Source organism: Delphinapterus leucas, unplaced genomic scaffold, assembly GCF_059928025.1.
Source record: "Delphinapterus leucas isolate spDelLeu-1000000601 "Yukka" unplaced genomic scaffold, BTC_Dleu_Yukka2 spDelLeu_asBTCV2_sq40, whole genome shotgun sequence".
In the NCBI taxonomy this organism is placed as follows: domain Eukaryota; kingdom Metazoa; phylum Chordata; class Mammalia; order Artiodactyla; family Monodontidae; genus Delphinapterus; species Delphinapterus leucas.
Window position 1 is genome coordinate 7,472,886 of NW_028322249.1, and position 26,593 is coordinate 7,499,478.

The following is a 26,593-nucleotide window of genomic DNA, read 5'->3' on the forward strand; positions in this document are numbered from 1 at the left end:
GTTTGTTTTTAAGCTGTGAGAGACTTATTTGTTTGAAGTTGATGATAATTTTGTTTTTAAGAGATTTACAATGCCAAATTACTGAGTGTTTGATAATGTTAATTTAAATGTGTTACACTAGATATAACAAAATTCAGATTTTTCCTTATGTAGTATGTTTAAGATGGGTTGCTTGTATATTTTAACCCCTTAACATGACTCTGCATTGAATTTCTATGGTAACCGCATTTCTGCAAAAGCATAAAAACATTCAGAGGCTGTGCCCTCTCTCTCCTTTTCCTGTTGCCTTTCAGATCAGGAGAACATGTCTCTCCAGAAGTCACTGGAATGCCCTACATACATTTATTATTATTGCTATTTCCATCCCCCAAATTAATATCAAAACTACCATGATAGATTTGTAAAGAAACCATTTAGGACTACTCATGAGAAAGAAAATTATCTTGGATAATGACAGAAAAGAAAAAAAAAATACAGTTAGAAGATAGGAAGTCAAATTCAAACTGTTTGGCCTAATCCTGAAGGTATCATTTTCATTATATAGTCAACTTCTGCTGTGACTTTATGGCTTAATGATATGATTATGCCCAGTTGATGATGAGTAGCTCTGGTCATAGGATCACCCGAAATCCTAGTCATGTTTAAATAGAACATAGTGGTATGTGAGAAGCTCTTACTCAAACTAAGAGTAATTTACTGTCACAGCAACCAAGACTTTGTCCCCCAACTTCAATTAGGCTATGATGTTTTATCATAATATTTCATTCCTCTCAGATTTCCTATCTTTGGTTATAGGACCAGATGGTTTCACTGGTGAATTCTACCAGATATTATAAGAAGTCATACCATTCCCTCTCAAACTTCTCCAAAACATAGATGAGGAAAGAACACTTTGAAATTCATCTTACAAGGCCATCATTACCTGATACCAAAGCCAGACAAGGATATACAAAAAAATTAAATTACAGGTCAATATATGTGATGAACATAAATGCAAAATTACCCAATAAAATATTAGTAAATCAAATTCAACAGTACATTAAAAGGATCATACACCATGATGAAGTGGGCTTTGCTTCTGGGATGCAAGGATGGGTCAACACTTGCAAATTAATCAATGTGATTCACCACATTACAAAATAAAGGATAAAATCCTGTGATTATCTTAATAGATGCAGAAAAAGCATTTGACAAATTCAACATCTTTTCCTAATAAAAAACTCTTAACAAAGTGGATATAGAAGAAATTTATCTCAACATAATAAAGGCCCTATATAACAAGCCCACAGCTAACATCACAATCAGTGATGAAAAGCCGAAAGCTATTGCTCTAAGATCAGGAACATGACAAGAATGCCTGTTCTCACTATTATTTAACACAGTACTGGCAGTCCTAGTCAGAGCAATTAGTCAAGAAAAAGAAATAAAAAGCATTCAAATCAGAAAATAATAATTTAAATTGTCTCTGCTTGCAGATGATATGATATAATATTTATAATAGACTTCACCAAAAGACTGTTATAACTAATAAACAGTTTCAGTAAAGTTGCAAGATACAAAATCAATATACAAAGGTCAGTTGTGTTTCTATACACTAATAATACCTATCAGAAAGAGAAATTAAGAAAACGATCTCATTTACAATTGCATTAAAAAGAATAAAATACTTGGTAATAAGTTTGTTCAAGGAGGTGAAGGATTTGTACACTCAAGAATTGTTCCAGATTGAATGTTGAGCATCTTTTCATGTACCTGTTGGCCACTTGGGTGTCTTCTTAGGAAAATGTCTACTTAGTTCTTCTACCCATTTTTTAGTTGGATTATTTTGTATTGAGTTGTATGAGTTCCTTATATATTTTGGACATTAACCCTTTACTCTGTATATGGTTTGCAAAAATTTTCTCCCATTCTGTAGGTAGCCTTTTCATTTTGTTGATTGTTTCTTTAGCTGTGAAGAAGCTTTTTAGTTTGATATAGTCCCACTTGTTGATTTCTGCTTTTGTTGCTTGTGTTTTTGGTGTCAAATCCAAAAAATCATTGCCAAGATCAATGTTAAGGAGCTTTCCCTACATGTTTTCTTCCAGACGTTTTATAGTCAGGTCATATGTTGAAGTGTTTAATCCATTTTGAGTTAATTTTTATGAGGAGTATAAGATAGAGGTACAATTTCATTTTTCTCCATGTGGTTATCCAGTTTTCCAGACACCATTTGTCGAAGAGAGTATTCTTTTCCCAGCAAAATAAGGTATCAAAGAGGTATCAGCACTTCTGTCATTATTGCAACTTTACTCAGAATAACCAAGATATGAAAAAACTGAAGTGTCCATCAATGGATGAATAAATAAGATGTAAAATATATATGTATGTATATATATATTTATATTATATTATAATTAATATTATAATATATATATATAATTCAGCCATAAAAAAAATGAAATTCTGCCATTTACAACAACATGGATGGACCCTGATTTATTATGCTAAATGAGCTAAGTCAGACAGAGGAAGATTAAATGCTGTATGATATTACTTATTTGTGGATTCTAACAAAGATAAACTTGTAAAAACAGAGAGTAGAATAGTGATTACCAGGGGCTGAAGGTTGGGGGATTGGAGAGATGTTATTTAAGGATACAAACTTAAAACTAGTAGATAAATAAATCCTGAAGTTCTAATGTAGAGCATAGTAATTATAGTCACCAATACTGTATTATGAACTTCAAATTTACCAAGAGACTAGATCTTCATTCTTCTCATCACAAAGAAAGAAGTGATAATTATATGACACATTAAAAGTATTAGGTAACACTATGGTGGTAATCATATTGCAATATATAAATGCATCAAATCAACACATTGTACACCTTAAAATTACACAGTGTTATATGTCAATAGTATCTCAATTTAAAAAAGAAAAAAAAGTAATTGGTTGAATAATTTAGTTATCAGAATTGATGTATGTGTAACTTTACCACCTCAACGTGAAGCCCTGATTTCTGTCTAGTCTAAGCTTCAGAATTCAGCTTTACAATTGTAAATTAGAAATGAGGATTCTGAAAAGTCCTACACATAAATCCATGTAGATACATATAGCATGTGCACACACACACACACACACACACATCATACTTTGTATATTTATTTTGAATAGAAAATGGAATAAGCAGGTGAGTAGTTTCAAAGTTGAAGATTTATTCATTTTTGGAAATTTTAAGGTAATTTTAGTCAGTTTGATATAAATATCAATATACTATATGTTGGCTGCCATTGGTCTAAAAATCTACCAGATCTTCCAGCTCCATGCTACTAATAATATCTAGTACTGTTGTGAGCTGAATTGTGTCCCCCCAAAAGATATATTGAAGTCCTGAACCCAGGCACCTGTGAATGTGACCTTATTTGGAAACGGGGTCTCTGCGATTTAACCAACTTAAGGTAAGGTCATATTGGACTGAGGTGGGCCCTAAGTCCAATGACTAGTGTCCTTATAAGGAGAAAGAGACACAGAGAGGTAGACACGCAGGGTAAAGGGCCATATGATGGTGGAGACAGAGGTTGGAGGGATGAAAGTTCGAGTCAAGGCATGCCAAGTATTTGCCAATGATCATCAGAAGTTAGGGAGATGCAATGAAGGATTCTTCCCAAGAGTCTCCAGAGGGAGCCTGGCACTGCTGACACATCAATTCCAGACTTCTAGCCACCAGAACTGTGAGAAAATAAATTTCTGTTGCTTTAAGTCATATACTTGTAGTATTTTGCTATAGCAGCGCTAGGATATTAATACACATACTATATACAGTAGTAGATAGTAGATTGGCCAGTGATATTCCAACTGGGTAAACATTTCTTTGACATGTTCTTACACAGATGGGCATTCACCATACCTTAATGACTTGCAATTTATAATTTTGTTTATGTGACAGACCCATGATATTAACTTTGGAACAACAACAACAAACAAAAAGTACTGGGTGAAAGAACAGTATTGTTTCTCCTGAGAGACAATTAGAAACTGGTTTCAGACAGGCTGGAAGTAGAGAATGCAAATTTTCTGTTAAAAATCAGTGGAATAAAAGCATTTTATTTCAATCTCATCTTTTCGACCCCTGTCAAATGCCTAAAAGAACAAAAGAATAGTAGAAAATTCAAGATTTAATATAATAGAAAAAAAACCTTCAATATACAAATAGAATTATACTAGCTAAAAAATGTGAAATATTAACCTAAACAAGAGTGCATGATATTTATTTTCACAAACTTCCTCAGTCTCCAAGATATTTGTACATTTCCAAAAAAGAAATTAAGTATCTTATTCTGCATAATCTCTACAAAATGACAGTTAAGACATCAAGAGTTATAGGAAGGCTCTGGGTACTGTGGAATATATCCTGTTGGGACCCAGATATTTGCGACAGAAAAGCAGATACCTGGCAAATAAAAAACAAATAAATAATAAAAATAAATAAAACCATCTGTACACTTTCTTTCCTAGCCTGAAAGTTACTTCACTGAGAGCTGAATAGAGGAGAGAAGGAAAAGCATTGCCATAGACTAAATGTTAGTGCCCCCATTCATATGTTAAAACTTAATTTACAGTGGGATGTCATTTGAAGGTGGGGCCTTTGGTTGGTGATCAGGTCATAAGGGCAGATCCCTCATGAATGAATGACACCAAACCTGCTGGCACCTGATCTTGAATTTCCCAGCCTCCAGAAGTGTGAGAAATAAGTTTCTGTTGTTTATAAGTCACCCAGTCTACGGTAATTTGTTATAGCAGCCTGAATGGGCTAAGACAGGAATAGAGGAGGCAATCCATGATTTTATAAGTTGAGGGGTGCTCTGGATACTCTAGCTTTCAACATGATGGGCTCTCAATATTACACTTCCCTTTCTGCACTTTCTTCTGTACTTTTGAGGGATAAACATGCAAGCCACATATTTCAGACAACCTAGCTTTCTGGTTTCTGCCAATTGGAGGCACTAGATGGAATTTAGAAGGAAGAAAGAAGAAACAGAATATTACTTTGCTATTTCAGTTTCTTTCAGCACCTAGGGGCTGTGACAGTAGCAGGACCATAACGACAAAAGAAGGCATCTTGCTCATGGTCTTCTTGGCATGGAACCTCCATTCTAGGAGAAGAGCATGCAGGGGTGGAGGCAAAGAAAGGCAGACCAGCTCTACAATATACAAAAATTTATTGAATTAAATGCTCGCGAAATGGGTGAATTTTATAATATTTAACCTATATTTTATAAAGCCGTTTTTTTAAAGGTGATTTTAGGCAGCAGTGAATGTCAGCAACTTTGAGAGTAATTTAGCAGCAATGGTAGAGTTTTTGCTTAATAGCAAAATACATTTCTAACAGTAGCAGACACAGACAGAGAGCTTACCCCTCATACTGTCAGCAGCTCTGGGGCGAAAATGGTCACATGAGCTGTAGCCTAAGGCAGTGACAGTTTCTTGATCTATGAAGAACAACCCTCCTCTTCCCTTAACACCTTTAGCCATTCCATCACTCTAGTCACCCGTGATCAGCTATAAATTTCCCCATCCTTAAATACTGAATGGTTTTCACATCTGCCAAATGTACGCTGAATACCAAAGAAGATTTTTCTGTCACCCAAGCAATTTGTTGAGGAAAAGTTTGGAGTCAACACCTCTGAATCCACGCCCCAGATAGTCCCAGTTACCATAGTTGTCAACATCTCTGGCAAGCAGCAAAAATAATTCAAAGATGGATCATACTTAGAAAGGAAATGATATGTGCTCTATGCACAAAACATTTTTCTTTAAATCAGTAAACGGTCATTTCTGATAAAAAGATGGTTACAGTAAAACAAAGGAATGAAAGAAATGCTTCTCATTATTCTCACAGAATGTATAGATAATACCATCTTTATAAGTAATAAGTGAAATTTGAACAATGAGAAAAAAGTATTCCAAAGAGACTTTATAGGATGCCCAAAGAATATAGAATTGAGTTGCAAAATGTCACAATATGACAAAAAATGAAAAGCCAGTGTAGAGAATAATGCCCGTTATAGGTGGAAAAAGTTAGATGTTTATAAGTAGTTATGAGGGTGACTCCGAGAGAAAGAAAGAGCGGGAGGGAGGGAGGTGGAGCAGGGAGAGAGAAAGGGGAATGTAAACATGATCACAGATGGAACGCTAGACTTTAAAAAGGTATATCTAACATGCATTATTGATATTTTTAAGAAGAACTAAGCAAATGAAAATATAGAAAGAGTCTAAAGTATAATTTTTTCAACATTTTTCTGAAATAAAAACAAGTTGAATGTGTAGACTGAAGGGGCTCATAGATTTCCAAGAAATAATGAAACCTAACATTCATACCTACCATTCCAAATCAAAGCATATTCTGGTAAGGATGTTAAAATTCAGGTACAAAGAAAGAATCCTAGGAGTAGGAGGGGAAAAAATCACGCCCCCTACTAGTGTGAAATATCAAGATGGATTCGACATCTTCACAGTAATATTCATGCAAGGAGACAGTTTGATCAGTATCTAAAATATACTAAGAGGAAGAATATGTGATGCAAGAATTTTATAATCAGCCAGGTAATCCTTTGATTTTAAAGAAAACTTTTGAGTAAAAAGGAAAAGGGTGCACGAAGTTATGCCATTTATGAATAACAAGGTCTGAAACTCCTAGGGGACAAGGTTAGGCAGTGATAAAGAAAGAAAAGGGAGAAAATGGAGCTGAAATCAACTGATTAGGTGATGAGAACTAAAGGATATTTTTTAAATTGACAGAGTAGACACCCATGCCAACCCACCCCCACTCCTGCCCAAATATGTTAAGATTAATTTTTATTTAATGAAAGTGACAGAAGCGTGAGATGGTCACATGATCAGAGCAAAGGTAGCGGGAATATTCAGCCAGCCTCCTTTGGGTTGCAGAGTCTGTTAATTTTGACTCTGTTCCCATGTGAGGACTCTTGTCAATACGCAAAGCTCATTTTTTCTAAGCTCAAAGCTTTTTCAGAATCAAGTCACCTAACACCATTCAGAAAGAACTTTAAGCAGCATCTATGTCCTTCCTGTGAAATATTTATGAGCAACTTGGATTCTGACTTTCCTGTCAAACCCACCAAAGCCTAGTCTACATTCTCTTTTAAGGACATGATGGATGTTGGAAGTGGAAATCCTGTTTATCCCCAGCCCACACCGATCTTTCTATTTTTTTCTATTTCTATAGATGATAGATAGAGAATAGAGATACAGTTAATTTCTCACCGAGCTTATTAAAAAATCTATGTTCTTACAAGATGTTACTTATATTATTTCATTTGATTTCCCCAATACTGTTAATAGTTGGCATCATAATTCCCATTTTACAGCATAGAGATTTCAATTCCATTAGGTTAAATCAATTTGTTCTAAATTACACAGAAATTCAGTTTTGTGTCTGGTATTCGAAGAATCTCTTTGTACTTCCCCACCACCCCTTACTGTAGTTGTAAAATTCACCTATTGGCAATCACATATGATAAATGATCATATGATTCCAGAGAATAAATTACAAGTGTTAAACTTAAAAATAATGGCTTGTTAGTTCCCTATCCCCCCATCTTTAATGACAGAAATCACAGATCTTGTTCATGAGGATCACAGTTTTTGAAGTAAAATACTGGATTTTTATTTCTATTGCTATGACGGTATTATTATAGTAATACCAAAACAAGAAAAACACAATACACAAAAAGAAAACTACACACCAATTTCCATCATAAAATAAATGTAGAAATCCTTAGCAAAATATTAATAATAGAATTAGCAATATATAAAAATAATTATACACCATTACCAATTGATATTCATTCTCAGCATGTAAAGCCTGTTCAATATTCAAGAATTATCAATGTAATTTACCCAATCCTAAAGAAAAAAAAATTGCATGGTCATATAATTCAATGCAGAAAAAGGGTTTGACAAATTTCACAACCATTCATGTTGTAAAAACAACAAACGAACAAAAAGCTCTCAGAAAAATAGGAATAGAGAATAACTTCTTCCACTTGATAAACAGCACCTATGGAAATCAAAAACAAAAAGAAAACCAAAACCAAAAATCCCAAAGTTAACTTATACTTAATGATGAAAGACTGAATTATTTCCCTCCTCAAGATCAGGAACAAGGCAAGGATATTCACTCTCACCGCACTCATTTCACATAGTATGAGGTGTTCTAGCAAGTTCAGTAAGGCAAGAAAAACAATTAAAAGACAGATATGTAGGTAAGAAAGAAATAAAATTGTCTCTATTCGCAGATGATATGATTATATACAAACTGAAGTCTAGGAATACACATATACTCAAAAAATACCCTTTTAGAATTAATAAGTTAAGCAAGGATACAGGATATAAAACAAACATAAAATATTAATTGTAAACCTATTTGCTAGGAATTAACTATGGGCAGTGAGATTTTTATAATCACTCAAAAATGAAATATAGAAATATATCCAAATAATCAAATATTTACAAGACTTGTCATCAAAAACATAAAATGCTCATGAAAAAAATCAAAGAGGTTCTAAATAAATGGAAGACATTCAGTGTTTATAGATTGGAAGCTTCAGCTTGGTAACTGTTAGTTTTGCAAGGGCCATCATAACAAAATATCAAAGGCTGGGTAGCATAAATAAAATAAATATATTTTCTCACAATCCTGGAGGCTTATTAAAGTCCATGATCAAGATGTCAGCAGGGTTTTATTTTGCCTAAGGCTTCTCTTTTCTCCTAAATGGCCATCTCTTCTCTGTGCCTTCAGAGTCTTCCTCTATGTGTGTCTGTCCTAATTGCAAATCAGGTTGGATTAGAGCCCATCTTAATTACCTCATTTTAATTTAAATACCTCTTTAAAGACCATATCCCAAATATAGTCACATTATCATATTGTTAAGTCTGGGGGGTTAAGACTTCTACACATAAATTTTGGGGAGAGTCAATTTAGCTCATAACAGTAAGGATTTCAATTATGCCAAAATTGATATATAACTTTAAAACTATTCTCATCAAAACATCAGCAAGAATTTTTGTATAGACCAGATTATTTAAAAATATATATGGAAAAGAACAAAGGAACTAGAAGAACAAAAAGAATTTGGAAAATGAAGAATATAGTAGAAGAAGCCAGTCTACCCAATTTTAAGCCTTATTTTTTATCTTTATCTTTTTTAAATTACTGCTTTATTTATTTATTTTGGAGTATCGTCACTTTACAATATTTTGTTAGTTTCTACTGTACAGCAAAGTGAATCAGCTATACGTATACATATATCCTCTCTTTTTTGGATTTCCTTCCCATTTAGGTCACCACAGAGCACTGAGTAGAGTTCCCTGTGCTATACAGTAGGTTCTCATTAGTTATCCATTTTATATGTAGTATCAATAGTGTATATATGTCAATCCCAATCTCCCAATTCATCCTTATACTATATTTAGTAATCAAGACTGTGTGGTGTGAGTGGAGGAATAGACACATAGGCCAATAGAAGAGAACAGAAAATTCAGAAATAAACTCACAAATATGCCCAAATGAGTTTTGACAAAAGTGAAAGGAACAATTCAATGGAGAAAAGATAGCCTTTTAAACCAATGGTACTAGAGTAATCTGATAGGTTAAAAAAAACTGGGCCTTGACTTGTCACACATCTTACATAAAAATTAGTATTCTGGTTGTGATATTGTACTATAATCTAAGATGTCGCCATTGAGAGAAACTGGGAAATGAGTACATGAGACCCCTCTGCATTATTTCTTATTACTGCTAATGAATCTACAATTACTTCAAAATGAAACTTTTTTAAAAATTTAAATAAAACATTTAAATCCTAAATAAGATCAATAGTCTGAATGTTGATTCATAGTAAAGCCTTTGTCAGTTTGGTGCTTGTGCTATCAACAGCAAGGCAGACTGCTATGATCAGGTGAAAAAAAGAGATTACTGTGTGTAGCCTCTCATCCTATAATACCCCACTTGAGTTCAGACCTAAATAGAAGAGAGTCCTATTTACCAATCAGCTGGGGGAACACATACTGTCTATATATATGTAAATATTTCATTTTTAGGAGATTAAAGAAATTCCTAAGCTATAAAATCAAAACTATAGTGCTTAGGACTCAGAATGTTATTTGCTAACTTCAGAGTTTATGAAGATCTTTCATTATGAGCTTAAGGGAAGAAAAGAAACTAATATGTAAATTAAGCAAAAGAAAGTTATGATAAAAGAAAAACAAAGAGAAAACCCAACAGAGAAGGTAATAAAATTCCAGTGGAGATCATTACAGGTACTTTTTAGAAATAAAGGTAGTAGAACATAATGATAAGCATGATTTAGAACTGAAAAATGTTGAGAATAAAAGCAGTACATGCAATTTTTAAATGGCCAATATAACCTCCAAAAATGACAGAAACTGAGGATGGAAATTATTTTCCAAATATAATTTTAAATGATTTTTTACCAACTGAGGAAATCCTTTCAGCCTAACATTCTCCCTCAAGGGGCATTTGGATTTGAACTCCTAAAGATGGGAAGATAATTGGTATTTTATTGCTCAATTGCAACCATAATGATGAAAATATTGTTTATTTACTTTCAATTTTGAGTCAATCTTCAGGCCACGGAAAGAAGATGCTATGTTTAAGGATGGAATGAAAATCCAAGAGCTATGATAAAAATGTAACTTACACAAAGCAGATTGTGAAGAATATTGGGTAGAGAAACAAGGGCATTAAAATTGTCATATAAAGTATGAAAACTGAATTAAAGGACTATAGAAAAATGATTGAGTTTAATTACATTGTTTATACTAAAGATAATTGACAGAAAAACCAAAACAATAACATAATTGACTAAAACAGTTGGAGAAGAGGACCTGAGTGAGTTAAATATTTATATTTGATATTGGGGGAATAATAAATGTTATCTGATATTAATAAATTCAGAAAATATATATTGTTTGAGAAGGGAAATAACCAAAATATAAACAATTGTGAAGAACTTGTCTGGAGAGTAGACTTAGAAGTGAAGAAGTGATCTGACTCTGTTGATATTTAATATAAAACATTCTTTAACATGTGATTTTTTTTAATGAGCATATATTACTTGATAAAACCAAATACTTTAAAACTACAACCTACTTACTTATAAGTGATAGTGATTTATATGATACGAAGGTGCTTATTGTTGAATTGATATGAAAAAATTTAGAATAGAAGCAATTACCAAACTAGAATCATGCATGTAAACATTTTTTCTAGCATTTTTTATGTGTTAAAATGTGTTATTTTTCTTTGCTTTATACTGTTGAATTTGAAATATCACCCACCCAAGGCTCTTCGTTTCTCCCTAGTTACTTGGCTAGCGGCTGCTTCTATTTGCAAGGACATATCATGTGAATTACAAGGAAGTAAAATAATTGGCCTTCAACTAGACTAAATTTTCACCAAGTGGATTATTGTGCCCTGATAATGCCCACAGTCTAAATGACAACACTCAAAACTCAAATGTGTTCTTAATTATAATTTCCAAGTTAGGAAAATTGTGTTTTGTATAAAATATTATTTCATTAAATTAGCCACAATAAAAAATAAGAATCACCTTTCATTGGGAATATACAAGAGTAAGTTTCAAATAATTTTATCATGGAAAGTATTATAATAATCATTTCTAATATTTACAGTTAAGAATCTTAAAATCCTTCTGGCTTTACTTTCAAGAAAAGTCATCAGCAACATTTAAAAATGTATGCTTATGAAATAAATCATCCAATTACTCTATTTCTATGTTTAAATTCCCCAGTTCTTCTGGCAATAGAATATAAGTCACTGAAGCTTTGTTTCCAGTGGAAAGTGGCTGGTACCTCCAATCCTACCCCAGAAACCCACATTTATATAATCTGCAATAATTATCCAGGTATTTTTAGATCACTTCCATGGCTTTAATATTTACTTGTCATGTTACTTATTTTCACAGCTAGGCATCACATCACCCGTCTTTACAAATCAATTTATTACAAATTAAAGGATATAATCCTTCTTCTCTGACTAGTTTTCTACAATTTCTTTTTCCCAGCAACAAATATAATTAAAAATAATAATTGATCATTTGTTTTAACTTGTCAGTAGAACTTACCATTTCCTGGTAAGGACATCTTTGTTAAAATTGGATGATTTTTAAATGTGTCAAAATGATCAAGATAATAAAGGCCTTGAAATATTTGCCTTTTTGAATTTAGAAATGTAAGCTATGACAGAATACAATTTCTTTCTGTAAAACACATACAAAAATGAATAGCACGTTTCAAATAGTTAACTGTTATTTCACAAGGATCATAAAAATTAAATAATTAGATGAGGAACTCTGTTCCATTATTCAACAGGACAATTAGTTCTATCAACATTTACAAGTTTTAAATATAGATTTATAATGCAAATATATTTATAATGTATTTTTATTTTTTTAGTGTATTTTTAAAATCTTCAATTAAAATCAGTAATCAAAAGAATTTAACATTAATGATAATAAAGCATTTATTATAATGTTTCTTTTATTCTTCAGTTATACTATTTCAATACTTTAAATACATGTTCAATTTTATTACCATATTTATGAATTAAAAATCTTAGTTTTGCTTAATGTCCTCCACTAGCAAGAAAACAAAAATTGAATGATACATTTCCATTTACTTATAACTTGAATTCTTTATAAATAATTTTATTTATCAAATATAAATAACTATGATTATAAATATAAGGTTTCAAAAAATGAGAAAAGCGAAGATACAGTTCATGAATTTGTGCTAATGACAGTTAATTATGCTTAAAATTTACTGTCAATTTGAACAAAAAACTATCACAAAAACAAAGTAGGACATTATATAATGATAAAAGGTCAAATCACCAGGAAGATATAACAATTACAAATATATATTCATGCAACATCAGAGCACCTAAATATATAAAACAAACACTGGCAGAATTGACTAGAAAAATAGACAGAAGTGCAATAATAGTAGACGATTTCAACGTCTCACTTTTAAGAATGGAGAGACAGTTACCTTATAGGGAACAATTTTTATGAGTTTTTCTTCTCTCCTTCCCTTATTTATTTTTGCAAATATAAAAAAAAAGCACAAACTGTGAAATAATAAAGAAAAGAAACAGAGATGAAAGAGAGAGAAAGGGGTGGAAGGAAGGATGGAAAGAAGGAAGGAAGGAAGGGAGGGTATCTTACACAAAAGGTGACATACTATACACAGTTTTCTGCAACTTCCTTTTATCACTTAACAATTTATACTCCAAAATATACAATATATAATCCATTTAATCCATTTTGTAGAGATCTTCCCAACTGCTTTGCGCAAGTACATAGTAATCCACTGTGTAGATATATTGCAGTTTATATAACTGTTGGATTTTGGTGTTAGAATTTTGGATTTTGAGGGTGATTTCAATTTTGTTACTAGTACCAATAATGTTACATTGAAGAACATTTGATACATGTCATTTTTTGGATCTTTGGAACAGATTCCTGGAAGAGGGATTGATAGATCAAAGGCCAAATACAGCTATGATTTTGTTAGATATTGATAAAATCTTCTCCATGGATGTTGTCCCATTTTACATTTTGAAAAACAAGATATTAGACTGCTTTTTCCTCCTTAGCCTCACCAACAGAGTGTTATCAAACTTTTCATATATTTCAAATCTTACAGGTGACTAATGGTTTTGGTTTTAATTAGCATTTTTCTCATTATAAAGATTATAATATGAAATATATTTTCTAACAAACATTGTTCCATTGAAAATATGAAACCTACATTTCGATCTGAGTAGCCCAGGGAAGTATCCTGGGTTAATGACATAAGTGGCTATTTAGTTGTAATTAATTAGGTTAATCTGAAACCATCCATTTTACTCAGGACTGCAGTTTAAAGAGATAGGAGAAAGAAAGGCAGAACAGAAGAAAGGGAAGGAAAGATGGAAGGAAGGAAGGAAGGAAGGAAGGAAGGAAGGAAGGAAGGAAGGAAGGAAGGAAGGAAGGGAGAGAGGGAGGAAAGGAGGGAGGGAGGGAGGGAGGGAGGGGTGAATTAAGCTAGGTCTGAATTAAGACAAAAAATATATGAATAAATGGGAAAGAACTGCTTAAATCAATGTAATTACCCTTGTTTGCTTGAAATCTGTGTTATAGTTTGAAGTCTGTGCCATACCTACCTTGTTAAAAAAACACTAAATTTACCTATCTTGCTCATATTCATGTTTCTCATAAACTCTGACCAGAAATTACAAATTTTAAAGTTTTACCGCATTTCAACAGTAAACTACGTGCATAACCTCAGAAATGGATTGATGTCTCTTGTTAATACATATTTTGTTCATCATATGCTGGGTAGGAGCTACATATTAGTATATATGCTCAAATTTTTATTGCATTTAACACACCAGAAGGGACATTATACAACTAATAAGAAGTGAAGTCCATATTAAGTTATTTGATCAAATATGTTTCATGAAAACTGCCTAAGAACATCAAAACAATTAGTCAAACCCAAAATTCAATCTGAGTTAGCATTCATATTCAAAGATTTGAATTCAGAAGTAAGTTCAGAGACCAAATATTATATTTTGATTTGTTCTGGAGTGGCCATCTGCCCATATGAAAAAGCTACTGCAACCGTCTGGCAGGCAGTTTAAAGAACCAAAATAACTACTCTGTGCAGGTCAGGTTCACAGGCATCTGGGTGTTGACTTGGAAAGCACAAAAAGTAATAATCACAGCACGTGGTACTTTACCGAGTAGCCAGCCAAAAGTGTCTGTCTAAATAGTCAAAAAATTTAGCTGTCATAAGAATCCTTTGAGGAAACTTTATAAATACCTATCAAATTTCAAATATCAGTGGCCAACATTTTTAAAAACACCATAAAGATCTAATAAAATGTTATAGAAAAGTTATAATAATCCTGAGGTACCCATAATTTATATCCTGGCACATTTAAAAATGTTCCTTTTGTTTAAAAATGGGCTTCAAAGATATCAATAGTTTTATTTGTATATTTTATAAATATTTGTGTGCTAGTCAATAGTCTGATTTTTAATTGTTTAAAGCAAATCCAATGCCACAAAGAGCTACTTTAGTCATGACTTGCAGGAGTTCAAGGGGAATATCCTCTATCTTCACCCCTCTGCCCCTCCCCTACCTTCAAGTCTTCTCCTCACAGGTCTCTGCCTGGGAACTGTGGACTTTTGCTGCTCCTTTTCTTGGAAGAGTGGCTGCTGAAAGGAGTTAAATATGGCTCTTGGATAAGTAAGTCTGGGTTGGAGGGCCATGAAGAAGGGTCAGCAAGAGGACAATCTCCCTTGGCGTCCGGAACTTGTAGAATAGCCTGCAATAGAGTGGACCACCAGCTGAGCTCCTTGAAGTGAGAGCTACAGGCTGGCAGGGAGAAGGGGGACCCCAGTGTCAACCAAGAAAAGTTAGATATGCACACTGATGCACACTAAAGGTTGACGACAACTGAGAACATCTGTCTCAGACTCTCCTGGAGGCATTCACCAAAAATTGAGTTACAGGACCTTACACCTGACCAGCTGGAGAAGGGGTCTAGTAATTGCCCTGGTTATCATGCTTGTCATGATTTTTCAGCACATAAATGTTTGAGAATCACTGCCATTTTGAATGTGTGTTTCACTTGTCTGTTTTTCCAGTGGACTTTACCTCCTTGCAAGGAAGGTTTGTGAAGATTTGTTGCTGTTGTTTGCATTATTAGTTTTATTATGCTAATTCTAGAATCTCTGGTGCATAGTGCAATCTCAGGCAGGAAGTAATGGCTCATTAAAACAGGTATCCCAAAAGTCTTAGTAGAACTTCAAGATTAATTCCTTCAGGAAGAGGTAAAATTGTCATTAGATGCAGATGATATGATTCTATATATAGAGAACCCTAAAGACTCTACATGAAAACTACTACAACTGATAAACGAATTCAGCAAGGTAGGAGAATACAAGATTAACATACAGAAATTGGTGGCATTTCTTTATGGCAACAATGAAATATCGGAAAGGGAACGTAAAAAAACAATGCCTTTTAAAATCACAACCCCCAAAATAAATACTTAGGAATAAACCTCACCAAGAAGGCAAAAGACTTATATGCTGAGAACTGTAAGACATTAATAAAGGAAAGTGAAGATGATTCAAAGAAATGGAAAGACATCTCATGTTCTTGGGTTGGAGGAACTAATATTGTTAAAATGCTCATACTACCCAAAGCAATCTACAGATTTAACGCGATCCCTATCAAATTACCCATGACATTTTTCACACAATTAGAACAAATAATCCTAAAATTCATACAGAACCATAAAAGACCCAGAATTGCCAAAGCAATCCTGAAGAAAAAGAACAACGTTGGAGGCATAGCCACCCCAGACTCAGACAGTACTCCAAAGTCACAGTAATCAAAACAGCGTGGTATTGGCACAAAAACAGACATATGGATCAATGGAACAGAATACAGAGCCCAGAAATAAACCCACACACCTCACTTATTAATCTTTGACAAAGGAGGCAAGAATATATAATGGGAAAGAGACAGTCTCTTCCGCAAGTGGTGTTGGTAAAGTTGGACAGCCTTATATAAACCAGTGAAGTTAGAACACATCCTTTCACAAATGAACCTATCTACACACGAAAATAAACTCAAAATGTCTTAAAGACTTAAACATAAGACATGACACCATAAAACTTCTAGAAGAGAACACAGGCAAAATATTCTCTGACATAAATCATACCGATGTTTTCTTAGGTCAGTCTCCCAAGACAATAGAAATAAAAATGAAAATAAACAAAGGGGACAGAATCAAACTTACAAGCTTTTGCACAGCAAAGGAAACCATAAACAAAATGAAAAGACTACCTACAGAATGGGAGAAAATATTTGCAAATGATGCGACCAGCAAGGGCTTAATTTCCAAAATACACAAACAGCTCATACAACTTGATGACAACAAAAGCAAACAACCCAATCAAAAAAATAGGCAGAAGACTTAAAGAGACATTTCTCCAAAGAAGAAATACAGATGGCCAATAGGCACATGAAAAGATGCTCAACACTGCCAATTATTAAAGAAATGCAAATCAAAACTACCATGAGGTACCACCTCACACCACTCAGAATGGCCATCATTAAAAAGTCTACAAATAACATATGCTGGAGAGGGTGTGGAGAAAAGGGAACCCTCCTACAACACTGTTGGTGGGAATGTAAGTTGGTGCAGCCACTGTGGAAAACAGTATGGAGGTTCCTCAGAAAACTAAAAATAGACCTACCACATGATCCAGCAATCCCACTCCTGGGCGTATATCCAGACCAAACTATAATTCAAAAAGACACATTCACCCTGATCTTCACAGCAGCAATATTCACAATAGCCAAGACATGGAAACAACCTAAATGTCCATCAACAGATGAATGGATAAAGACGATGTGGTACATATATACAATGAAATACTACTCAGCCATAAAAAAAAGAATGAAATAATGCCGTTTGCAGCAGCAACATGGATGCAACTAGAGATTATCATACTAAGCAAAGTAAGTCAGAAAGAGAAAGACAAATGCCATGATACCACTTATATGTGGAATCTAAAATATGACACAAATGAACCTATCTATGAAACAGAAACAGAATCAGAGACATAGAGAATAGACTGGTGGCTGCCAAGGGGGAAGCAGGTGGGAGAGGGATGAACTGGGAGTTTGGGATTAGCAGATGCAAACTGGTATATATAGATTGGCTAAACAACAAGGTCCTACTATATAGCACAGGGAACTATATTCAATATCCCGTGATAAACCATAATGGAAAAGAATATGAAAAAGAATGTATATACATATGTATAACAGAGTCACTTTGCTGGACAGCAGTAATTAACACAATGCTGTAAACCAAGTATACTTCAATAAAAAATAAGTTAATTAAATTTTTAAAAAGATTAATTCCTTCAGAAGAACAAGTACTACACATTCACAAAAAAAGCACCCTTTGAAAGTTTAAATTTTTGAATTTCTTTGCCACTTCCTTAGTTTTGATCATCTTGGACAATATACTTTTAATATTGACTTTTAAAAATAATTGTGTTTCAGTGTTTGCTATCCTTAGAGAGACAGAAACAGATAAGTACAACTAAATACTTATTTTTCAAAAGTCTCAAAAGTATAAGGGAAATGAAAGTAATTATATCTTCAAATGATTTTGGGGTATGTTTCTAATTCCATACTTCTGATGCGATTAAAGATTAAAACTGTATTAAGACATTTGAGACATGCCGCATTGGTATTAAATGAATTTAATTTTGCGTAAAGTGGTAGAAATATTTTCTTCAGCAAACATACCTGCAGATATAAAATCACAACCATAAATCTGCAAAAAAGCAAGCTATTGAATGAAATCTGATTGGTTATTTCCCTGCAGTATGGATCTGCTAATCATTTAATTTACTACTTGCTAACAGAAGCCAAAATTTAAATATACATATATATATGTGTGTGTATATATATATATATCTTCAATTTTAAATCATTCATATATATGAACAAGTATACATACACATATATAACAATTGTTCATATATATATATATATATATATATATATATAAAAACAATTTAAAGTAAAGAAAGTACATCTGGTGGCCTATTTTTTCCCCCCGATTTCTAAAGAACACCATATTCTATTCTAGGCAGTGGAATGTCAATCCACCTTAAGGGCTGTTCAATGAGCATATCTGAGAAAGCACTGGTTTAGCCAATGATGTACTTATTGAGGGAGGCCCTAGTGCCACTGTCAAGAGCTTATCCACAGGAGAGATAAGAAGGTACTTGTTTGGTTTGTGAAAAGAAGTAGTGAGGAATGGCAGGTAGCTGCAGGCTGATGACACGTGATGTCCATATATATGTAGAACCAACACGCCCATAATTGCACCCATTTTCCATACCCAAATCCAAAGCCTTTATATCATTAATCCCAGGCAAAAATGGTAAGATTCATGTGTGTTACTATCCCACGGCTTCAAGATGCCTATAAACTCATATGAGTATGTCTTAGTTATATCAGTGGAGGACAAACCAGGCTTCTATCACCAAGCCCCATTCCATAACAGGCAAACCAGTCCAAGACTTCTCTGAGTGCTGCAGGAGAGTCTATGGAAGGGGCGCTCACTCCACTGTGATGCTTAAAATGCCTTTGCACAGAGCAAACATTCAATACATGCTGAGTGAATGAATGAGTGAACTGGTGTCATAAAACAGGCTTATTTCAGGGAAATTCCATTCAACAGGCTGGCATTCCTTCCTACCCATCTTAACTGTTAAGCTTGCCATCAGACAAAAATTTAATTATAAAACGTTAGAGCTGAGGAAATTTTAGAAACTATCTACTCTCCAGAGGTATACAACTTTAATTTAGTGGTAAAAATCACTAGGAGTGATTTAGGAGTCTATCAGACCTGAGTCCAAATTCCACATCTACCATATTTTGGTGAGCAAATAACTACTTCTGAGGCTCTGTTCCATGTATGCATTATGGGATATCATAATAATACATACATTAATTGTATGACTATCAGGGGATGAAATGACACAATCCATTTGCCATGGTCGGCTAAGTAATTTGCACCAAGTAAGCACTCAAGACATTAGCCAATATTAATAGCAGAGAGATGAAAACAAAACTCTGGGACTGATGCCTACCCTAGGGGCCCCAGTGGTCATAATGACTTTCTTCCATTCAGCCTGCTCTCTTCTCACTAAGACTAAGGAAGAGAAGATGAACAAATTAGGAATAACAATTGGAAAATGGTTTTATACTCCCTGAATGAATGGAATTATAATAAAATGATTCATGAGTTCTGCAGAAATATGATGAGGCTTTAGATCTTTATGTTAGTTCTCTACAAAACCAATTTATGGCCCTAAGATGTACCTTCCCACCCAGCCCCATCCTTACCAGGATCAAATATCATTGTAAATGGAAAAGTCAACAACACATAATCAACAAGCTAAGTTACAAGCCAGCGAAGTCTCGGAGGTTTGATAGAGAAAATTCAGATTTATCATTATATGTAAAAATAAGATGATATGAAGAACTCAATCTAAAAAGTATTACCTGGAGATCTAAAATCTCTACAATAGTGCTATAAAAAGTAAAGAGCTAGAAATCTATTTAGATGGTTTTCCTTATAAGAAAGCACTTTCTGTATAACTTTTAATGTACTATTGATGAGAACAATTCAACAAAATTCAAATAAATACCTGCAGATGTCCTACAAGAAGAAGAGAACAGAGTTAGATGTGACAGGGGATAACTGGACTTCAGGATGAGTAAGACCCTATACTTGACCTCAATAAATTAACATGAAATACAGTGGATGAGTCACGTACAGAATGTCAGAATTCTAAAAGGCCAAGCTAAGTACCAAAAGGAACATGTGGGGACTCTTAAGAAGGAAATAAAATATTGGTTAGTTGATTACGAAAAGGCAGAAGGGAGTAGGTTCCCTTTGGCTGCTCTTTGAAGAGATCACTTCCTTTCCCCCCTAGTCCTGAGGCTAGGGTGGCATGGGCAATAGAGGAATGTGGGGACTGAGAATCATTTCTACTCTCACCAGAGTGGCTGGAAGCAGATTTTCTTACCAGGATGTAGTAGTATGCTAATATTTAAGGGTTCTTGAGGTCAGAGAGAAGGGTTTGAATACTCCGGCTCCATCTCTTGCTGTGGGTCAAGTTTCTTACCTTTCCAACACCTCAGCGTCTTTACCTGAAAACTGGGGATGACGATAATGTCTCCCACCTGAGTGGAGTGTGAGAACTACATGATATAGTGCATACGCAGGGCTAAATTTGGTGCCTGGCAAACAGAAAGTGCTCAGTACGGCAGGCGAGTGTAGTGACAATAAAGGCAAAGATGACGGGGGTAGTGCCGGTGTTGCTTCTGCCCCCAGAACAGGCTCTGACTGGGAGAGAGTTAAAGCACCTTTGGGTTCATGGGGGTTTATATATAAGCAACGGTTGATCAATGTGAGCTGGTTGTCCAAATGATTATGTGCAATCTAAGAAAAAAATGGGCCTCGGATCTGCTCAGCTACTTAATAATATTAGCAGCGGTAGTAGTCAAAGAAGCTAAATTTTATTAAGTGTTTATATGCCAAACAACGTGCTGAGCGTTTTAAAAGGATTTACTCACTTATTACAACGAGGCTATACACTAGGTTCTGATAATGTTATTCGTCTCTTTCAGATGTTGACTGAGCCTCAGACGGGTTACAAAAGCACCTAAGATCCCGTTGTCAGTACATGACGGAAATGAGTTCAAATCCAGCCTGTCTGACTTGTTCTTAATCACTAAGGTATGAAATTAAGCATGTTGCCCTTTGCCTGATTCTCCTTCTGAGGCCTGAATATTTCACTTAGCTCTCTGAGTGCAGAAGAGAGAAAATTCTCTCTCCTTGACCCAACTTGGCATCAATATCCAACTCCCCTTCTCAAAATGGGTTGCTTCAACGAGCAGCAATGAATGCCGGGGTCATGGACCAGTCACCTTGATGACTAAGAGTCAGACACTAGGGAAAGAAAATGCTCTGTGACAAACCTACCCTTGTACAGAAACAAGACAGAAATGGGGGAACAGGGCAGAAGATAATGGAATAAGGCATAGGAAAAATAGCACCTGGCATCGTGATAGTAATAATAATAATAGTAGTAGTAGTAATAGTAATAATAATAGACTTTACTATGCTCTAGGCATTGTATTAAGTGCTTGGTGTAAGTGACTTCATTTTAACATTGAAAACAAGTCTATGGGGATGAAATATTATTAACATCATTTTATAGGCAGGAGTATTGAGGTTCAGGTAATCAGGTAAACTGCCCAAGCTCATATGGTTAGCAAGTGGAAAGCAGAGATTGGAACCAGCACCTACACTCCTAACCATTATGCTATAACCATTATGCTGAAGACATAAGAATTCCAATGGTCTTTCCCCATAACCCACTCCTGCACTCCAGACTTAAATACTCCAAGATCAAGAGAGAGCAAGCTTGGAGTTGCCACTCTTCAGTGAGTGTCAATCATTTCAAAACAGTGTATTTGCTAACAAGATGCAGTTCTTGTGATAATCTTCTCAACCAGGTATCAAGAAACAGGAAGCAAAGATTCAAGTAACAGTATGTTCCTACTTACGAGGAAGGTGGGACAGCATAGTTGACACTGGGCTTAACTGTTCTGGAAAACGTGGTCCCAGTAGGCATACACGCTGGTACATTTTCCCCACCTACCAAATACAAAAGAATTATTTCATTTCCATGTTGCTCTTCAAAGTTCCACCTCATTCGTGCCTGTCATTCATCCTCTGGCCTCTTCCTGTCTCCATTTCTGTACAGAAAGGTGCTGAGTCTCTGCTCTCGGATACAAAAAGGGTGTGTTAGGAGAGGGAGCCATGGTACCTCAATGTCTTTTTTTTTTTCATCTTAATTCTATTATGCCAACTCCACTGAACTTAATTAGAGTGAATACAGAATTACACAATTACCCTCTGTTCTATTCTTCAGATGTTATATTTTGATAAAATTTACGACATGCTGCTCTCCCCTTGAACACCAGATGAACACTAGAAATGGATGTGTGTTGACATAAAATCTGTTATAATTACAATTCAAGTATAGCTTACATAATGATAGTGTTAACATAAAATTATAGATGTGTAGAGACAACGTGGTCATGCATTTTTTAGTATAAGTACATGCTTAGACCAATATCTGTTAGCGGAATGAAGATGGAAGAGAATTTTGGTTAAGCCACAAAGGCTGTTTAAGGACTTGCAGATAGCTAAGGGGAACTCAAAGACCAGTAAGATAGTATTTCCCCTGCATTCAATTGCAAATTCAATTGCAAAGTGAAGGGAAGATGTGTAATTTCCCCTATGGAAATTACAAGACAAGTACATTTTTTCCCTTGAATACCTGGGTAAATGCTTAAATTCTAATGTATATCAGTGATGCAAATTTTCAACTGAGTTTGATAAATCATAAAATAATAATTATACATATATGTATATAAAACTGCATGGAACTAGACAGTTCAGAATTACTTCTAATTAAAGAGGTACCCTATGGCAACTAACTTAAACCTTACAAAATATGGTTCCAAGTACCCTATCAGAGTGAAAAGTAGGAGACGGAAAGGTTTATTGTAAATGTTTGTAGTCATGGTGTCTTAACTAAAACTACTGTGTCACAAATACTATTAAAATAATTGTGACATTTTATTCACTTTTACTGCAAACAACAAAACAAACTATTTTTTCATTTCAGGTAATTATTTTAGCTAACAGTTATTCAATGTTTTGAGAAGACAGAGTGCTAATTGCATGACTTCATTTTATCTTTAAAATAGCGCTTCCATGTCATTATTCTTAATATCTCCATTGTATTAAAGTGTATCTCTAGTTCAGACCTTTCTTCAGAACTGCAGACTTGTGTATCCAACTGTGTACTCAGCATCTCTGCTTGGACGTCACGAAAACATCTCAAATCTTATACCTCCAAAACTGGTCTTTAATCCCCCAAACATGCTCTACCCCAAACTTTTTCCATCTTGGGTGACAGTAACCACACCTTTCCAGTTTCCCAGGCCCTAAATCTCGAATTCACCCTTGACTCCCTCTTCCTTTCCATTCTTGCATTCAATCTACCACGAAATGCTGTCACAACCTTCCCAATGTGCCACTTCTGAGAATTACCAGCCGCTAGCAGCTTGGTGCAGGCCACCAGCATAGGCCTCGAGGATCCTGTAGTTGCCTCCCGAGATTCTCCCTGACTCCACTCTCTCCCCACATCCTCAAGGCCACAGATAGAGTTATGCTTTTCAAACAAGAGACAGTTCATGCCACACCTCGGCTAAAATCCTGCCCCTGGCTGCCTACATTTAGAGTAAAAGACACAATGCATGTGATGGCCTCCCAGGACTTACCCAATCCAACCCATCACATATCCGACCTCCAGCCCTCCTGCTGTCTCTTCCTCCCCACTGACTAAGTCAGCCAGGGTGGCCTCCTTGATATTCCTCCAAGCTGCCCGGCATATTTCTGCCTTAGAGTTTGGGGACTGGTTATTCTTGCTCCCAGGGAGTGGTCTCCCCATCATACATTCTGACAACTCCCTCACTTCAAGTCTTTGCTCAAATGTCAACTTATAAAATCCACCCTGACTACCCTATTTAAAATCGGAACCTACCTGTACACTCCTCCAGCACTCCCAACCCAAGCCTCTTCAGTGAGCTTCACATCCTTTTCCTTACCCCGTAGCGCCCGTCAACTTGTGACAAAGCACAGAATTTATTTATAACATCCGTTTCCACACGAGAGTGTAAGGAGGGAGAAAGCATGCAAGAAGGAGCACGCAGGCAAAGGCTCTTGTCTGATTTATTCATTGATACGTCCAAGCATAGAGAACAGGAAGATGCTTGATAAATAGTCCTGAAAAAGATACAGATGAGGAAACTAGTAGTGAAGCTCAGAAAGTTTAAGTAACTTCCTCAAGGTTCTAGAGCTAGAAGAGGGTCACAGTAGGATTCACACCTGGGGATGTCTAACTTCAAATCTCTTAGCCTCTCTGCTATCTTTTTTTTTTTTCTTCTTTGCGGTACGCGGGCCTCTCACTGTTGCAGCCTCTCCCGTTGCGGAGCACAGGCTCCGGACGCGCAGGCTCAGCAGCCATGGCTCACAGGCCCAGCCGCTCCGCAGCATGTGGGATCTTCCAGGATGGGGTCACAAACTCTCAACCACTGCGCCACCAGGGAAGCCCCTCTCTGCTATCTTAAGTCCATGCAATTCAGGATTTGTTTTAATCAGTGCCATGGAAATTCTCACTCCACTGAATAGGATCACTAAAGTGTTCTCTGTCTAGATTTATATATATATTTTCCATTTAAACAAAGGAAACAGAAGAGGGGAATTCATCATGGGTTACTGCGGTAGTTTTACAGCAATTTTAGCAATAATGACATTTAAGTAATAGTGATATTTAACGATAGCATAATAATAATAAAATAATAGCTCTTAAATGTATTGAAGACGAATCGCATGCTAAACTCGGTGCTAAAATATATCCATGTATATTTTGTGCAAAATCCTTATGAATATTCTATCAGATGAGCTTTACGTGTAACTCCACCAGGCATACTTCTCTTATTCCGCTTTCAAAGATAAGGAAATTGATGAGAAGTGTGGTAACCGTTTGATCAAGATGAGACTGGTAATAAGTTGTGAGTATGAATTTAAATTCAGGTCTAACTCCAGAATTTGATTCTCAATCCATACATGAAAATTCTGATAATTCCTTTGATAAGGGTATGTTCTCTCCTGGAAAACATCCCCCATTATGTCTGCCTGTGCTCATACCTTCAGAACACAGTCAACTTTGAAACATGATAAAAATGTTTAAATAGTGTGCTTTAATAAATGGAAATATCTTCATCTAAACAATAACACAAAAAGGCAGGCTGAGCCCTTTGAAGTGGCTTCGTTGCTATCTTCCATCCAGAACAAGAGAAGGAATCAACAGCTGCAGAGTAAAGAAAGCATGAAACCCAGAGATGGAGGATTCTGTAAATGACCAATTACAAGACTATTAAGCCACACTTCCATAGCAAGAGGCAAAATATTCCATTAAACTGAAAATTTTTCTACCGCTAACTCCAAGGCCCACACAAACATTAATGTTGCATTTATTAGGATGTATTTCCTGTGCTCTATCAACTTGACTTTCAGCAACTGTATTAATACAGTCCTTTCGCTTTGCACATATATCTGAATGATGGATTCCATTACTGGAGTTTTGTAGAAAGAGTGGAGTGAATGAAGTAAAGTTTGGGAAGAGCCATCATAATCCATAATGATGGGCACTGAATCAGGACAAGAAGAAACCTCTCTTCTCATTTATTTGAATGAAAATTCTACTATATATTTATTGCCTCTGTACAGGGCCATCTGTTGAATAGTGGAAAACAAGCATCTTTCATTTGGAGGTAGGATTTGTGTGCTCAAGTTTCTATGGGCCTGCAGAATTAATCTTGTTTTAGAAATGAAATAAAATGTAATTTCTTACTGTAAGTAGATGTGGTTAAGCAACTGGCAACTTTGATGTCTTTAAATCACTGCAGTTTCAGGGTAGGCAAATCTATAATTATTTCAAGCACTTCTTTATTGGTGCAACAGTTGAGCAGTGTACATAGTGGTCAACAACCTGGGCATTGTCAGACGACTCTAAGTTTGAATCTAGACTTTGCCACTCACCAGCTATGTGACTTTCAGCTATGAGAATCACTTTCTTCAGCTTTGCAGTGTGGATTATTATATGCCCTTTGCAGAACTACTGTAAGAACTAAATGCATATGGGCACAGTGGCTCATAGTAAGGGCTCAAATTAGTACTGTGGTCACTACTAGTAGTATTGAAAAGAAATTAGAACTTCTATTCTCATAAAGTGGGATATGTGTCCCTTTATC

General features: G+C 35.1%; 1 protein-coding gene across 1 annotated transcript in view; it reads right to left on the minus strand.

Moving 5' to 3' along the window:
* The window catches only part of LOC149743974 (uncharacterized), a 119,231-nt gene that overhangs the window by 88,398 nt on the left and 4,240 nt on the right, over positions 1–26,593 (minus strand). The window contains exon 3 of the mRNA XM_089905933.1: positions 22,271–22,361. Coding sequence (XP_089762059.1) covers positions 22,271–22,361 — 91 coding nt within the window. The remainder of the gene's footprint in view (positions 1–22,270; positions 22,362–26,593) is intronic.